The following is an 18,540-nucleotide window of genomic DNA, read 5'->3' on the forward strand; positions in this document are numbered from 1 at the left end:
TGTACCGTGACCTGGGTCATGGAATTTCTAGCTTTTGATGAAATCCACATGGCTGGACAGAGGTAAAAACTGGCTCTCAATGAATTGTTTTATTGCCAATCTTGGCTGAGTCAGAGTTTGAAGAATATAAGTAAAACTCAATATTTCCTCTGACTAACACATTTATTAGATTAAAACCAGATTCACTTTTTTTAACTCACCCAGGTTCATTCTCTGTGCTCTCCAATTGTCCCATTATCAAGATACCTGATGAATCAGTGGTGCTCCTTGGGCTGTAATTTATAACTCCATTCGAAGGCAAAGAAAACCAGAAATTATGTTGAACAGTGAAAAACTGTCTCCTGACAGAATATGCTAACTTCTAGGTAGAATTTTAGTAAGCGTGTTGGGGAAGAATGAGGATACTCCCCCACCAAGTAATTAGAAGTAGCTCTTTGGAGTGTATGCTGTTTGTTCTCTTTCTAATGAGAGTCCACTTTTCATGTTTAACTCTTGTTTCTCTGCCTGACTCTTCTTTACCAGTATTTCCTTGGTCAAAATGAATCAGTTGGTCTGGTGTCTACAGCCTCCATGCCTCAGTGGCACACAGCAGCAAGCCTTCAGGGCTCTTCCCTCTGTGGTCAGTGACTGTTGGCTGGGGCTGGCCAGCTGCAGGCTGATCTAGGCTGGTTCTGTGCCTGCGTTGCTCATTCTCCCATGGTGCCCTGGGTAGCCCAGAAACGCTCTTTGCATGCCAGAGGTGGAAACAAAAAGAGCAAGCAGAAACGTGCACGATCTCTCGAGGCTTAGGCTCCTAACTGGCACACTATCAATTATGCTTCATTTAGGGAACAAAGAAAGTTTCGTGGCAGGGAAATGTACTCTTCCTCCACAGTCAAATGACAAGAGATGTGAAAACAGGGAGGGGAGAAGAATGTCGTCATCTACCTCAGTTGGCTCCAAGTTAAAATTAAATAAAAATTCCCTTCTTTGTAATTTATCTTTACAGAAATCCAGAACCCATGGCTTTCTTTGCAGTCTTTCGAACAGCATTCCTGTTAGCAGTGCTGTCTTGGAGAACTTGCCAGAGTGAAGGTAAGAAGCAGAAAGAATAAAGAAAAAATCACATAGAGAAAGAGTGAAGTAGTTTATGCTCTGTAGAAAAGTGAAATGATTCTTTTCTTTTTTTTGAGAATTAGTTGGATTTGGCAAATAGCTCATATTAAGAGATATGTGAATCCTTCTAAGTGATAGTTGCCTTAGTCTTGACCTCCTTCATCCTTATGGCGCATTTTAATAAGCCACTCCTTAAGCCTGACTTCCTGGTCAGTTCAGGGTCATCTTCGTAGTTATCAGTAAGCCAAACCACCAGAACTTCCTGATTGATATAGTTTACCGAGGCCATTGCTGAAGGAGGTCCTTCTATACCTTGCTGAGTAAAGATATGAAATATACCAAACTAGTTTTGGCTGCTAGATCAGAACAAGTTGTGATGTCCCTGAGCCACATTTATTGAGAAGCTGTTAGCTTTATAAAGCATGAGTGAAAGAAACAAAACTTTGACAACCAATAGAATCGGTCAGGTCTCTCAGGGTAGTGCTAAAATGTTGTTTATAGTTAAAGAAATAATATTTTTCATTTCGCTACCCTGTGAAGAGGGTAAATTTCATAAATTTTCATGCATTCATCTGTATTTTACAAAGCTTTACATTTTCCTCTTTCTGTGTTTATTCTTTTTTTCTGTGTTTATTCTTTTCTGTACTTGCTTTGTAACAAAGAATATAGATATATGCACTTAGGAATTATCCACAATTTCTGTCCAAAGATTCAGGAAAATAATGTTAGCAAGGAATAGTATTTCTCATTTTTTCCTAAAGCTCCAGGAAAAGGTATTTGGGAAAGGAGGAAATTTGCCTCTGATAATTGCTCAATTCTCTGACTAATATTCTTTAGATCTGGATTTATTTATTTTCTACATAGGGTACCTGGGAAGATTCTATTTCTTATGGCTCTTTCAAAAACCATAGCTTGTTGATTTCTTCCATAATCTGGGGCTGAAAGGTAGCATTTTGCATTAGTTGCATGTATACCTCTCACTCGGTCTGTCCTGTCTGCTGAAATCTGAGCATGCTGCAATTGATCTGAGTGGGTAGCAGGTACAATAAGAACATTCTGTGCTTGGCAACAAAGACAGTGGTGGCTGCAGTGGATATTCCTGCCTTTCTACCATTTCCACTGCCATGTATCCTTCGACCAGCAGCCTTGCCTGGACTGAGACAGAAGGTATAGATCCAGCCCCTGCCTCAGTGAAGATATCATACTGAATTAACAAAGACGGAGCTTCTTACAAATGCTTTTTATAAAAGGCATCTGTGGAATACTCCTACAGTTCAGTAATAAAAGATTTCACATTATGAGGTGAATGGGAGTATAGTATTGTCAAAAATAGACTTTGTGATCTCTGCATCAATATTTTTAGCTTCCTGGTTGTTGCACAGGGAACAAGTCCATGTTGGGGAAAGTCCATGTTGAAAAGCTGAAGCCAGTACTAGATAAGTACCATCAAATTTCTCCACCAAGTTCTCAGCCTGACAAGAAGAATCACTTTGTGTCAACCTAATGTGGCATTCAAAGAAGTTATATGACTCTTTTCAAGATGACCTTGAAGATTATGTTAAAGTGCAGAAAACCAGCGGCTTAGAGCCACAGGCCTATATCTGAAAGATGAGAGGACTATGAGAAGACGCCCATCTGGAACCCTCCAGACCTACCCAAGATTGTGCAATGTTTCACATACAGAAAACCTGTTACCTCAGTGGCTTCCAGCTCATGACAGCAGGCACAGACTGGAGTCTCTGAGTTACTGTTTCTCAGAAAAACCAGTGCCCTTGAACCATATCTAGCAATAATATAATCACAGTTCGTCCAGTATAGAATTGGGAGAGCCGAAGCACCTCTCCTCAGAAACAGGACGAGGGCCCGTCAAGCCAGTCATCGGAAGAGAAAGCAGCACCCAGGAGAAGGCAGGGAAAAACCAAAGGAGGAGTGGCCCAGCCACTAGAGGAGAAGAGTTTCTGAGGAAGTGGATTTAGAGGAACACTAGAGCATTCAAAGAAAGCAAACAGAGGCGGAAACAGACTGCACACCTCAGTACAGAAAAACTTAAGCATCAAAGGGAGAAAAAAAGCTGAGATGTAACCTCTAAGAAAGAGGCCCAAAAGTGTAGAAAGGAGAAAAAGAACCAAGAAAAGAAAGGACAGAGGAAGAAATGCTTGGGACCAGTCTATCCTTGATTTTGAAGCTCTTTAGTGGGTTCTCCTAAAGCTAAATTGAAAAAAAAATAGCTGAGGAGCTCAGTTTTATGATATTTGTGCTCATATCACTTATGTGAATAGGTACTTTAATTTCTAACAAAGGCTAAGTGGACATAAAGTATTTAGTGTGCCTGCTTTCCAACACGGAAATTACTTTCCCTCATTTTCTAAAAGCATTATTACATTTATATTATTTCCCTTTAGGAGAGTAACTCAGGTTTATTCAAATCACTATGATGCTGGAATTATTTTCCCTAGGGAAATAATACATTTTAAATTGGAAGATTAATAGGCTTTTCAGAATCTATTTCTTGATTGGATTCATTTTAGCTTTGAGTCAATTTTTTTTGTTCATTGGTTTTCTCTATGAAGCAATTTAGATATTTTTTCCTCTTGTTAATTTGCAGTGTATTTTCTAGGTTGGAAAGTGGAAAATAAATTATAATAACTTACGTTACATACAGTTTTAAAAGTTTCAGAGTTGGTATAAAATCAGTTTATATTCTGGAAATGTTTTTAAGAAAGTGTTTTACTAATAAAAAAAAATAAAAGAACATCCCAGCCCTGCCAAAGGTCCTGATGCCAACACAAGCCCTCCAGCCCGTCCAGGTTCTCCACCAGGGGTTCCCAACAAGATTTTGCTGCAGCTCCTTCCCTAGTGCAGGCTCATTATCTGATCATGCATTCCATGGTACAGTGCTCTGCTCTCAGACAGACTCTCCTGCTTGCCCTCTCGGCTTCTTTCCTTGAGATCAGACCTGCGTTTCCCTATTTTCCTATCAACCAGTCTTTGTTTCTGCTTTCACCTTTTCTGCTAAGCAAAGCTTCTTTAGTAAGCAATCCTGTCTTTATCTTCACCTGGAGTGCTGCTGTTTGGATTCCTTGTTTTGATTTCTGTTGTATTTGATGGAGTACTTAACTAAAATTTCACTCAGAGTAGGTAGGTTACCACTCAGTCGACCTGCTGGGTTTGGGTCTAAGGATCTGTTTCAAATAACCCGATTTAGCCAATGAGACAGAGCCAAGAGTCTGTTCAGTTAACTCTAGGTACTTGTTTCCATCAGCCAGAAACCACAACTGCAGCATTTTGATGTATCTTCCTTGGTGTGTGTATGTGTGCATGCAAAGTTGCAAATATGTAGTTTTTTCAAAAATAAAAGTTAAATTATACTCTATCCTGTGGATATTTTATGGATGGATGGTTCCCTTCGATATTAAATGTTTTTCTGGAAATGACATTATATTTAAGTGCTGCATAGTATACGGTCTTGCGAATGGACCAAAGTTTATCTCCTCAAACAGTGTTGGGCTTGTCAGAGGACAAGGTTAGAAAAGTGGCAGAAGAGTCTCTGATGAAGCCCATGTCTGCTTCTGGTGCCAGAGCTTCATGGCCACACCACAGAAAGATGACAGAGAAGCTTGTCTGGGAGCCCAGCATCTCTGTGAGCCCTTGGCAAAGTGTCATCCCTTCTTTTAACCTTGCCTCTCTCGTCTGCAAAATAATGAGCCTGGATTTAATCATCATTTTGATCCCTTTTCTCTCACTGCCTTTACCTCGGCATTTTATTGCTTTTGACCAAATTATTTCCAACTAATATTATTCAGTTTACCTGAGTCATTCAACACTTGCTGACAGCATGTGTAAAAGAGCTCCTTTTTTTCCAAAAGCAATGCTTTGTAACTTTCTAGGCATTCTATAAATAAAGTTGATATCAATAGTTGACTCATTCATTCAGCAACCAGTCACAGAACGCTATCCTGCAACCAGTCTGTTATTAGTATTGGTTTTCCTGAGCTGAATTAAGACTTGGTCACACCTCTGTTTATGTCACAAGCCATGGGAGACAAACACAGGAAAAGCCCATTACAGCAGCTGCGGTGAGTGCTCCAAGCAAGTGTGAGGAAAGCCAGAGAGTGATGCATTCTGAATTATGATTAGAGCCTAGTGATCCAGATCTCTTAGAATATTGTTTTTTAAATATAATATATTGTGTGGATCTGAAACTAGCACATATTTCCAAAGAATATTTATCAAATACAGAAAAGTACAAAGAAAATATTAAAAACCACTCAATTGTAACATCCAGAAATAATGACTTAACATCTTTGTTTTACTTTTATAGGTTTTAACAAATAACTTATGTATTTAAAACATAAAATGGGTTGCAAGTTTCAGTATGTTTTTAAAAATCTGTTTGTATTAGTTTATTTTATGTTGCTAAAGCAAAATATCTAAAGCTGGGTACATTTTGAAGAAAAGAGGTTTATTTAGTTCACAGGTTGAAAGCCAAAAGTCCAGAATCAGGCATCCCTATTTGTTTCCCCTCATAGCAGATGGTATCATGGTGGAAATGATGATGATGATGATGATGATGATGATGATGATGATGATGTGTGTGTGTGTGTGTGTGTGTGTGAAGAGAGACAGAGACAGAGAGGTGTAGAGTATCGTTCCATGTACTAGTTGGCCATTTCTGTACCATATCTGGAGAAATGTCCATTCGAGTCATATGCTTATTTTTAAGTTGAATCCTTTGTTTTTCTGTTGCTAATTTATAATGTCCTTTATATAGTCTGGATACCAGAAAATTATCAAATACATGGTTTGCAAAGTTTCTTCCCATTCCATACGTTATCTTTTTACTTTTTTTGAAAATGCTCTCTAGATGCATAGAAGCTTTTACTTTCAATGAAGTTCAATTTATCTTCTGTTGCTCATGTTCTAGGGACATATTTAAGAACTCAGTGCCAAATCCAAGGTCCAGGAGTCCACATGTAGCACTGTCACCCTCCGCAGCATGGGATTTATAAAATATCACGAGGGACATGGGTAAAGTTCTGTGCAGGTAGCTGTCAAAGGCTAATGTCTTTCATTTTACAAATACTTTCATTAATCTCTTCCGTAGAATGAGTTGTCTGAAATTTTCTTCCTCATTCTGAGGGTGATACCTTATCTGAATTTGAAGCCATTTACCATGGAGACCAGTAACACAAAGAACTTCATGCTTATCTTGTATCCTAGACTTATGCGGCTCCATCCACATATCTGTATCCTGATCTTCACAGGACATTATTGAAGCCATGAAAAAACATTTGTCTCAGACATTGAATTCTGTGAGACATTTGACTGGATATCTGTTCCTGTCTTAACATTTAGGGGACAATGATACAAAGAGGAACAAGACTTTAGTATTAAAGAGACCACTATTTACATCTCATACTGTAAATCTTTGTGTACAGCTATTTAACCTCATTGAGCTTCAATTTCTTTACCTATAAAAATTACTGTCTTATAGTTTCATACTGAGTATTGCATGAAACAGCATAAGTAAAGCAGCTACCACTGTGCCTGCTAAATAACTCATGCCTGGTATTTTTCTTGTTGTTTTTACTTCCCTGTGAAAAAAACAAGCTTGTGTCTACCGGCAATGAGAACATTTTTCAGCATTGGAGATTGCTTTCATTTTTGTTGTCAAAAAGATATATTTTCTGACCTTTAAAACTTAGTACCAGAAGGTTTTTAATTGTTAGAGTAAATTTCCAATGAGGTAAAAAAATGAGTGCTCAGGAGATGATATTTGTTATATTATGAGTCATCAGACACCACCCGATTTTATCAATGCATTCTTTATCTTTTACAAACCTTTGCATCATTCTCAGTTTACTTTGGATACCCTCAGTCCAACAATTGAAATTGATGAATCAGTAATACGCAGTTCCTTTCAAATTGTTATGATGTTGCTTACTGCAAAGTGGAAAGTCATGATTTATTCTTCTCTAAGAATCAGCAGTGGCTTCCTCAGCACCAATCTTCTCTCTAATGGCAGAGTATATGGCTTATGGCTTTGTGTCTGGTCACTGGCAGTGATGCCACTGATGGCTTGGAAACAGCCAGCCTGTGCAGTGCAGTGAGATGCTTCTCAGCAGAATTCCGCTGGTATTCAGGAGGATGAGATGGGAGGAACACTTGATTCCAGGACCTCAAGAACAGCGTGGGTAACAGGAAAACCCCACCATGGAAGGAAGGAAGGAAATAAGGGCAGAAGACCTGAGAGCCACTTCCCAAGATTAATGATCTACACAAATCTATTAATGTTTTGCTGTTGTTGTTATTGTTTTGGGCATTTGTTGTTGTTTGTTTTTTGAGACAAAGTCTTATATGTAGTTCAGGCTAACCATGAAGTCACTATATATACCAGGCTGGCCTCGAATTTGCTGCAGTCCTCCTGCCTCATGTTTGAATTCCTATTTTCCAGACTCCATCCCAGCACTAACTACTCTAAACTTGCAATTTCCATTTATTTCATATGAGTTTGTTGTGCCTCTCCAACTGGGTTCCTTCTTTGAGGTAGGAACTTTGTCACAAGTATCTTTGTTTCGCATTAAATGCCTAGTATATTGCTAATTCCACCCAGATTTCAGTAAATTTTCAGAAACCTGAAAGACAAGTGATCATGTCTGGAGAAAAGATATCCCCCCACTACATAGCTTTTTTAAAATTATGAAATATTGCCTGTCATAAAAGAAAATGTTGCCAGGTGTGGTAGCGGACTTTTTTCCTAGCTGCTTGGGAAGCTGAGTCAGGAGATTGCAATTTTGAGGCCAGTTTGGGCAATTTATGAGACCCATCTCAAATAAACATGTTTTTTTTTTACCAAAAGGCTAGGAAGGAGCTCAGTGTTAACTTGCCTACCACACACAAGGTCCTGGATTCAGTTTTAAGTACCATAAAAACAGGGAGGAAATTTCCATTTTTTATTTCTAGAATATGATGTTTATAGCAAAATAACTTCTTTCTTTAGCCCTGTTGTGAATTTTAAACTAATTAGATTTATCAGTAAAAACTCCTCTTCTTTTGTTTGTGTACCAGTTTATTAATTTGCTGTGTATTGTTAAGCAAATCATTTAATTCATGAAGCTTTTAATTTCCTGCTCCACAAAATAATTTCTAAATTTCTTTCCAGCTTTGCAAGTTATCTATTTCTAGGATGTACATATGAGCAATATTTTCCAAAGTTAAACAGTGATGAGATTGAACAGTTTAATGTTCTGTGACTATTCACAGGATCCTGTTAAGTTATTTTACACCTCTTTTCGGTCTTTCAGTCTTGCCTGAGCGTTTACCATTGACTCCTGAATCACTTCACATTTCCATCAATTCTACACTTCAGCATTTGCATTTACAATGGACTGTCCACAAGCTTCCTTACCAGGAATTACAAATGATATTTCAAATAGAGATCAGTAGATTTGAAACATCCAAAGTCATCTGGATGGTAAGATTTTTTTTTTTTGGCTCAATATTAAAAACAAAAAACATAAACCTTTTCTCATGCTGTGATTTGTGTTTTATAAGATCCAAAAAATTCCATTATGCAAACACATTAGAAGCTCAAAACACTTTTTTGAAAGAAGTTTGCTTTTTTTTTTTAACTTCAGGGAATATCCAGGACAATGTAATATGACCACTTTGGAATGATGGAATGTGTAAGAAAACAGACTATTTTCTTAGTTCTTCTCTGTCCTCTAAGAGGGTTTGTGAATATTGAATTCCTGAGATCCACGAAGATCAGCTGTCTCATTCTTTTTCTCGATTTCTTCTCTGTCCACCAGAGATTTTTCTAAATATGTTATAATAATTTGGCAACATTTTTCTTGCCAGCCAAAGTTCCTGTCATTTTCATTACTTCCACTGTGCTGACAGGCAGGGCAGAGTAAGTCCCAGCACTTTATGTTCTAGACAGCAAAGGCTCTCCATGGGTCTGTTGGAAAGTAACTTAGGGCTCTTTTGTTTCCACACAGGTGGGTTTTCTGCCCAAATAATTCAATTATAAAAATCTTTAATATCAATCCTTTTCAATTTGAATGATTTGGAGTGAATTTTCACTCATCTTGCTTCATGGTGGCGTCTCGTGACACTTCCCTTCTGGTGCACTGGGGTATCTTGGGTTTTATACACTACCATTGCTGGTCTAGGGAATAATTCGTACACATAAGGGTGAGTCATTGTCACAGGAAAGTGAAGGACATTGGAATGTTTCTCATTGAAGGGACCTGAGAATTCTTCTGCAGGTAAGAGAGCACAGGACTGTTTCAGGGACTCCGTTAGGACACCTGCCTTCTCTCGGGCAGTGGAGCCCCTGGGCAGAGGGATCTAGCAAGTTACCTCTTTAGTAAAGCCAAAAGGTTACCAATGCTAAATCTTCAGTTGCCTGTCTGTGCATTTCAAATCTGAGCAAAGTGGCGTGTAGGAAATAAAATTTTGATTCCACTTAGGATTCATACGAGGTCTATAATCCAGCTGCTCACAGACAGTTTCCCACAATGAGAACTGTTCAGCATCCTGATTATAAAATAGCAACGCTCATGTGTCGCTGTTCCCTTCCTACCATCAGCACTTTCATCTTTCCGCCATCCCACCTCATGTTAAGCAGGCCAATTTTTCTATTTTTGATGGATAAACTGGTGAGAAATTTGGGCCGAGGAAACCCTAAGAAAAGATCTTATTAAGGCTAAGAATGGCCAGGAAAAAAAAAATTGGGACAAGGGGCTGCTGGAGGAATTTTGCAAAACTAGTACTTAACACCATTAGCAAAGCCAACATCAACCATAGATCAGCTGGATCCTATTCCATATTTTTCTAACAGGCAAATCATATCTGTTTTGATGTTAGAGAAAGTAGTGTTTTCCATTGGCAACATGGATCCCTTTATTGTATCTGTTTTCATATTAGAAGCATGGGATAGCTTCTTTGCAAAGGAAAGCAGTTGTGGAAGTTAGTTCAGTCACTTACCAGGGCTCAAGATCCTTAAGAGTAGAGTTTGCCTGCAACAGAGGAGAAAACCAAGGCACAGAGAGCTTTGCTGTGTGACTTAAGGTGACAGAGGCAGAGCACTAGCATTCTTCACTCCCGTGGTCAGAGGTGCAAGATGACTAGTGCAGCCTCCCCAGGCCAGCGGTGACCACATGTCCACAGCATGGCTGTTCCATGAGAGACCCTTATCTGACCCTCTCAGGTCTGAATTTGAGGAGAGACCAAAGATTCTATCCCACCAGTAGGCTCGTGTTCACAAGGAGTCCCTGGTGGGGCACGTGTGGCAGGACACCTTCACTCCTATTGAGGGCGGTTTCCAGTTCCTGTCTCAGATCGCTGTGTTCTGAAACAAACCAGAGGAAAAGCATTGTGATTCTTGCAGCTGGAGCAGGGCCAACTTATGGACAGTGCTGGCCACACAGAGCTTGGTGAATCTGCCTGTCCCTTCCAGCCATTTGCTGAAGGGTTTTGTCAACAGCAGGGAAGGCAGACAAACAGCTTAATTTGGAAGGAGGCCAGGAGCATGAGTCATTTTAGGCCTAGGAGCTCATGCCTCCGCAATGAATCAGTAACCCCAGTTAGACTTCTATGTTAATGTGTGTGCAAGTTTCCTGTTACTTGCTAGTGTCCATAAGGGCCTAATTAAACTTGCCACTTCAACTATTGAAAATGCCCCAAAGGGAAGGCATTACATTTTTTTCTTTTAAAACTCACTGAATTGATGTATTCAAAGAAACTTTTATCTCTTTCATTTACAAGGCTTTAAAGAGCGAAGGCACAAGATGAGGTTAGACACAATCCACACATAGAGCATCTGGGAGAAACAGCCCACTGCTATTCATGAGTGACTGATCTGAGACTGTGGTCCAGGCTGGCATTGTGCAAGGCGCAGGGAAAGTGCTGAGGGGAAAACACACAAATAGAGTATTCTAAATGAGGATGTGTGTGCAGGTCACTGGCCAGGTGCTGTGTGTTTAGGGTGAGACCCTACACTCACCCACATTTGTATGATGAGTTGTTTGAATCAAAATGTAAAGGAGGACTGGAAGTTAACTTAGCAGGGAAGGTGGAGTAGAGGTGTGGGAGAACCTGTCACGTGTGATAGGGGCCCTGAGGGAGAGTGGTGTGAGCTGCAGGCCTGAAGGAGCATGTTGTATGAGATATCCCAGAATGTGGGGAGAGGCTTGGACAGACAGACATGGGCCAGACCACACAAGGCCATCGGGAGCATGCTCAGGTTTTGCTATTTTTATCTCAAGAGCAGTGAGAAGCAGGGAAGTGGCACAGTCTGATTAGAAGTCTTTGAAATCCCACTCAAGAGCACTCAAGGGAGAGCAGCCAGGAGACCGGGAGCAGCAGAAGTGGCTGCTAGGAAGCTGGCTGTACAGTTGGGTCCAGCAGGGATGGGAGGGACACAGAAGGGGCTGAATTTGAGGGAGATGCAGCAGGAAAATCTAGTCTGTGGTGTGTTGGCATTTGTAGTTCATGATGTAGTTTTAAAATTTTCTTTTTAGTGTGTTTGATATTTGTTTTTAGATAGAAGTATGTCTTGTGACCTAAGAATAAAGTTATACAGTAAGTTGAAATAAAATATAAGCATTTGAAAACATCACATTCTGCATAGGGTGAAAGGGATATGTACAATTAAATGGCACCACACTGGACAGAGGTGTTTTTATTCTAGGTGTCTGTTCATTTTCCATGGACACAATTTAAATTTCAGACTTAAAGCTAGGTGTGGTGGCACATGCCTGTAATCTCAACACTATAGGAGGCTGAGGCAGGAGGATCACAAGTTTGAAACTGTCTGCAGGAACAACTTGGTGACTTAGGGAAACCCTGATTCCAAATAAAAGATAAAATGAGGTTAGGGATGTTGTTCAGTCAGAAGGCCTCAGGATCAATTCTTAGTTATCACCATAAAAAACAAACAAACAGAAAGACAAAATGGGATCTTGCAGGGACAAGGGGAAGGCCTTAAGTTGCCACCTCCAGGAGGTGACATGTGGGTTACACCACCCCCTGACCCCATTCACTGAGAACTTACCACTTGCCCTTGGTTTCCCCTGTGAAAGACTCAATTTCCCCTGGGAAGTGTAAGATGTTTGCGGTCTCCATTTCCATCTCCTAGCTGCAGAAAGCAGGAGGCCTGGAGGAGGCACAAGGAAGAAAATGAGTGCCTGCACCACTGGGAGACATGAAGAAGAGGGACCCCCAGTCTCAGCTCTTTTGAGGACATGGTAGAATAAGATCAATACCAACAACTAAGCACACTATATAGGAGGGCTTCGGGGGAGATGGAGATGGGAGGAGCTCGGGAAAGAGCAAAAGCTGGCACCAGGGCAGTGACCTGCAAGCATGTCCCTCATTTACAATACAGCTGTTTGTGTATTTGCCCATCATGGGTGCATGAGGGCTGGGGATGTAGCTCAGTCTGCATGAAGCTATGGATACCATCCCTAACACAACAAAACCAACAGACAGTTTCATGAAGGAACTGGGGTGTGGTCTGGCATTCAAAGATGGAACAAACTCCCAGTGCAGGGGGAGTTGGGGAATTGAGCCAGGAGTGAAAGTATGAGGCAAATTCTAAATGTGTCAGGTAGACCAGTAGGGCCAGAGAGAAGATTCCTATAAGGGAGAGATTGGAGGAAGCAAATTGTAGTGGGCCTTGAATGGCAAGGTAAGATGTAATGAAGCCATGAGATCCTATTGTATTAGAAAATGGAAATGCCAGTGTCTAACAAAGATGAAGATCAATAGCTATACCAAAAGACCAAATTTCAGTTCCCCCTGGACAGGCTTCCCAAGAAGAGTAAGACATTCTATGTCATTAAGACCTCCAGGACCTATGTTTTGACATACGGAGCTCAAGGGATGGGCATAGTCCATGTGGCTTCCATATCTGAAACAGAAAGAGATAGAAAACCATAAGAGATGTGGAGAGCCTTACGCTGAGTTCTGGAGACTGGAACTCCCACAGTTCCATAAAGGACTGCTTTTTCTCAGGACATGTGGCCAATCTGATCAGACCCTACAATATATTAATATTTTAAATTACCTATCAACCTTCCTTATTTTTTAAAGGATGATTCAATGAAGTCTCTAGCTTTCAGGAATTTTCTGAGCATATTCTCTGTGACTACAACTGTCAACATTTCTGTCCCTGATCGTTTCTCCCAAGACCTCAGTGGCTTCTGTTTACATTTGTTCCACATGAGCCTCCTGGACTTAGAGGACCATGAGGACAAAGACCTTAGTTTTCAAGAAGCAGGAGGCCATAGCTGCCCAACTGTTGAGATATCAGAGAATGGAGGATTGGCTGGTTAGAATGGACTTCACTTGTATGTCTGCTGGATTGCAGTGGGGTTTAAGATTGTGCTTTGGGGTAAGTCAGATTGAGCTAATTTACAGGACAGGATGGCTACATTTTTCCAAATACTTCCTTTACTTTTAGGGTAATTACAGCACCACTGTGAAGAGGAACCAAGTTTTGCAATGGTCCTGGGAATCCGAGCTCCCTTTGGAATGTGCAACACACTTTGTAAGAATGAAGAGTACAGTGGATGATGCCAGGTTCCCTGAGCTGAGTTTCTCAAGCAACTGGAGCCCATGGGAGGAAGTTCATGGTAAGAAATGAAAAGGTTCCTAGAATGAGCAGGTTTAACTATTATTATCAAGGTGTGAGTAGTTACACTGTGGAATTTCTCTCTGAGGAATCTTAGGCAGACAGCTGACATCATTTTCCTTTTGCTCGTGTTGGAACTAAGAAAAAAAAAAGAATGTAAAACTTGTCCCATGGAGATGGATATCTGAGGTTTTCCCTTTGAACCTAGTTATTGAGATAATTACACAGTTCAGACAATTCCTTACTCATTTTCCAAATATGTGCAGTATGTTTATTACACAATGCTCAGGGACCAAGGCAGGCCATAAACCTTATATAACTGTCATGCCAGACAGTGGATATGCAGGGCCAGTGGTGAGGGCATTAAAGGAATTTTTCAGTATTCAAGGAATATGGGAAAGGCAAGAGTTTATTCATATTGGAATACCCTGTTGAACAGGACAGTGGGCACGTTTTCAAGAGAGGAATTGCACTGTGAGGGTGGGAGACTGGTGTCTTCATAAGGGGGAAGACGTGGGGAAAGGGGCCTGGGCAGTGGATATCTCAGAAACGCTTCTTCCAGGACCCTTGATTTCGCTGGCCCTTTAGGAATACGTGTACTGTGCTTAAAGTTGTGTACTAGAGTCACAAAGTGTTAAGTTCTCACTCAGGCTTCACAACAGCCCTTCATACTTAGATAAGAACATAGATAAGGCATGGGTAAGATAAAGACTTAGATAAGATATGCTTTCACATTTTTGAGAAAGAGATGACATTAGCTCTGGTGAGGGAAGGATAATATTTGTATTTACTTCTATTTTGTGCTGTTGTTTGTCCTCATTAGTTCGGTGCCTCATGACTGTCCACTACTTGCTGGGCAGAAGTGTGTTATCAAAGCAGTTTGGGTGCTGAGAATTTAACCCTTTTGTCAACACCCTGTATGTTTTCACTAAAATAATACAAAATGTGTATACATCTGAAGTAGAGATAGGGAATCATTTTCTGTAAAGGTCCCAGAAGCCTCTGTTGTGATTGTGGTGCATACCTCTGCCTTTTGAAAATAGCCATAAACAATATGTAGACAAATAAGAGTGATTGTGTTCCAATAAAACATTATTTACAAATGCAGATGATGGGCTTCAATGGTCCCAGAGGCCATAGTTTACCAGTCCCAAGGCTAGAGAGAAGGACCAGTATAACAAATAAAAGCATTTATAATGAACTTGTTAACAAATATGACTTAAATGTTCCTCATTTTGATAATTTAATTTTGTTGTAATTAAAATTTCAAGTGGGTTTTTCAGTAGCTTCTCAAGCTTTAATTAAGCTATAGGCCCAGTTCTAGAGCAATGGCATGTGTCTGTCTCACTATATGCCCTGCCGGTTTATCTGAAATTCTACCTATAGAATCATTCTTTTTTTAAGCATTTATGTAAATCTAGTAGCTCAAACACTGGTAACCTATTGATGTGAGTAGTTTAGTGTATAAATTAATAACACTGAAGTAACTGAATCCATATTCTACCATTTTAAGCATCAGACATTAATTTCATCCTCCTATCAGCTCTACGAAATATACTTTATTCTTATCTCTACTTCAGCAATGAGGAAATTGAGGCCTAGGAAGGTTAAAGAGCCCATGGAGGTGATCAAGCCAGAATTAGCCCAGAAAATAATGGAGCCAGGATTAGCCTAGAAAACCCAGCCTAGAGGTCAGCCCCTTAACGATTACATCCTACTGCTGAAAGAGGGACACATCTCAAGAAAAAAAAAATAGAGATTAAAAAGATAGTAAGAGAGAAACAACCACATTATAAACAGCTTTGATGAAATGGAGTGCATTGCTGAAAATTATAGCCCCCAAACTAATACAAGAATCAATGGAAACCCTGATTATTCCTAACCTGTCTTGATCACCTTCCTTGTTGCTCAGACGAAATACTCAACATTCACAACTCAGGAAGGAGAGGTTTACTTTGGCTCACATTTTAGGAGGTTCAGCCCTTGCATGGTCAGTGGGCTCCATACAGAGGCTGCATGTTGCAAGGGTTTGGCAGGAGAGAGCTGCTCACATGGTAGCAGTCACGAAGTAGACAGTGAAGGGAGGATCCAGGGAGGGAGACAAACCCAACAGAACCCCCCGACACCAAGTCAGCCATAAAGGGCCTATAATCCAGTCACCTTCGAAACACTTGAGGCTTTGGGGGTTACTTTAAATATAAAGCATAACAAATAATCCCTAAAGCACAGATTCTCACCTAAAATTGCATAACAGCATCATCAGGAACCTTAAAAAGGGTGATAAAAACAGGTGAGGACAGTAATGACAGTTTTCAATGGCCAGGCACATGGGCAGCCAGACTGGGTTGGACTGAGGAGTGAGCAAGTGTGGTGACTGAGCACCAAGCATGGGGAGCTTCTTCATGGAGGCCAGGTAGCAGGAGATGCTGGAGAAGAAGACAAGAAGAGGGTATAGGGAAGATGATGAGTTTCCTTCATAGGGAGAGCCTGCACAGTTTGAAATGCCAGTGAGCCATACAGTAGGAGGGACTGTAGCAGAAGGAAGAAATGAGATTGGAGTGACTGGCATTTCTAGAAGGCATTAAGATGTAATTGACAGGAGAGTGGAGAGATGATGAGGAACATATGGCTCAGGATCTGGGTAGACCTAACAGACCCAAATTTAGCTTTGCCACTGAGTAGCTGGGCAAACAGCCGCAGAGTATCTACTTGTACCGTTCTAAGGACGGACATGAGGTAATGTACACAACCTCTCAACATAGGGCCTCACACATGACCTGGACTCTGTCGACTGGTGCAACCATCTGCAGTGATGCTAGTAATGGTGCTACCTCTGGCAGTAAAGCAACAACAGTGGTATTCATTCTTGTGACAATAGATCTATGTTGGGAAGGATGGCTTTGCCCGCACCAAAGGGTAGAGGTTTGGTGTAGAAATGGAAGCTGCTGCTTGCTCTAGAAGGGAGATAAAGGTTATCTTCAGAGGGAGAAGTGGGGAGGAGGGTTTCCTTCAATTCTGAGTGAGATTCTAACCACGCTTATTTTGTCTGGCAGCCCACACTCCTGAACAGAATACTGACTTGATATTCCCTAGAGATAAGCTGGTGGAAGAAGGCTCCAATGTCACGTTTTGTTACAATTCTGGAATAAATCAAAACATATCCTGCTATTTGGATCGTGAACTGATTCATGGAGAACAACTTTATTTGAATATATTCACATTCAAGTTGAATAATGTTCCTTTCATTAGGGAAGGAGGGACAAATATCTACTGTGCAGTGAATTATACAATTAAGGATGGCACTGTTCTCTTTGTGTCAAGTAAGTGTGCAGCTGTTCTGCCTATCTCTCTTCTTATCTCCTATGGAATATGTTGAATCTCCTTTTCCAGAAAACAAGAAATCATTGCTATGCATGCATTTGATTTTCTGTTTCCCACATCTTCTAGGAAAGATTCTCACGATGATGTCCTGAAGCAATACTTGAGATTTCCTGTTGTTTTCTTGCCCTTACTAACAATTTGATTGCTAGAAAGAATCAATATTAAAGGAGAGAGTTCAGGTCAAGTCCTAGACCACTGAGATAATATTTTGCTTTGCCTCAGCCATGATGGAATTATCTTAAGCCCATGCAGGGAGGGCAGGGGCTGCAGGTCAGCTGACCACAGAAAAGCAGCAAGGATAGTGGCCTGGAAGACCCAGGTTCACATCTTCCCCTAGCTGAGCCATCCTCTTGGCCAAGTTTCCTGGCTTGTCTGAGGTGCCTCCCACCCCTGTGCAATGGGATGATGATGTTGGCTGTGGGCATTAGTGAACAAAAAGAATGCCTGGCCCCTATGTGCTTGCTGCATGCAGTAGAAGTTAGCAAGTGCTGGCCATTAAGTGTGTGGAAAATTAGTTCTATGGGCTGTATCAGTGCAGTGGAAACATGTTGATTTTCCTATGGGTCTCTTTGTGCCTACTAGGGACCCACTGGTTTTGTCTTGAGATTCCTGTTCCCCTAGATGGTGGGGGAATTCCTATTCCTCTAGATGGTAGCTGTCTATGACAGCTCCCTCCCAACTTCCCTTCCAAAGCAAGTATGCCAGCCTCTGGGATGCTTAGTTCATCTGTACCTTTTAGTGTGGCCCTGGGAGAGGCAGTGACTGGTGTCTCTGAGGTGTTTGTATTTGGATCACTCGACTCCCGGCTGCTGAGTTTGGCCAGTTCTCAAAGTCTGACTTTCTGACATCCCCTGGGCTTTCTGCAAGCTGTAACACACAAAATGAAATAGCACCAGGCACCGAGGACATATCCTGGGTCAAAGGGACAGTGCCAACCACTTACACAACATTGACTACCTATCTCACCCATGGTATCCGAGAAGTTACAAGAAAATCAGGAAAGGGAAGGGGCCAAAATGATGAGATGCCTGAAGGGTGACTGTCTGAGGCTATTGACTGGGGGTGGGGGCTTCAACCCCATGGGTCCTTTCAACCAGTGGGTCAGCCTCCCCTTCACTGGCTTCAGACCCAAACAGAGCTTCCCATCTGACTTGTCTCTCGATAAAAGGGCTTAATAGGCCTTACCTCTGTGCCTTTTTTCTCCATATGGGCAGAAGTGCTTGAGGAGCCCAAGGACTTTTCTTGTGAAACTCAGGACTTCAAGACTCTAAGCTGCTCCTGGGATCCTGGGGTGGACACTGGCTTGTTTTTTGATGGACAGCCTTCGCAACACTACACTTTATTTGAATCGTAAGTCAGCTCTGGTAACACTGTTGACAGTCTTCCTTCTTTCTTGTTAATGATGCGTGTGACAACATAAAACT

The 18,540-nt window shown here is 41.1% G+C and overlaps 1 protein-coding gene and 1 pseudogene across 1 annotated transcript in view; both read left to right on the top strand.

Moving 5' to 3' along the window:
- Positions 1-18,540, top strand: part of LOC110350101 (oncostatin-M-specific receptor subunit beta-like) — a 48,562-nt gene that overhangs the window by 16,462 nt on the left and 13,560 nt on the right. Inside the window, 5 exon segments of the mRNA XM_087189324.1 lie at positions 989-1,074; positions 8,400-8,569; positions 13,565-13,736; positions 16,789-17,055; positions 18,331-18,466. Coding sequence (XP_087045450.1) covers positions 989-1,074; positions 8,400-8,569; positions 13,565-13,736; positions 16,789-17,055; positions 18,331-18,466 — 831 coding nt within the window.
- On the top strand, positions 1,083-6,013 carry LOC147824519 (lysine-rich coiled-coil protein 1-like; annotated as a pseudogene).

The sequence above is a fragment of the Heterocephalus glaber genome, unplaced genomic scaffold, assembly GCF_053883595.1.
Source record: "Heterocephalus glaber isolate CG9 unplaced genomic scaffold, H.glaber_assembly_v1.0 deba00001538, whole genome shotgun sequence".
Classification (NCBI taxonomy): Eukaryota; Metazoa; Chordata; class Mammalia; order Rodentia; family Bathyergidae; genus Heterocephalus; species Heterocephalus glaber.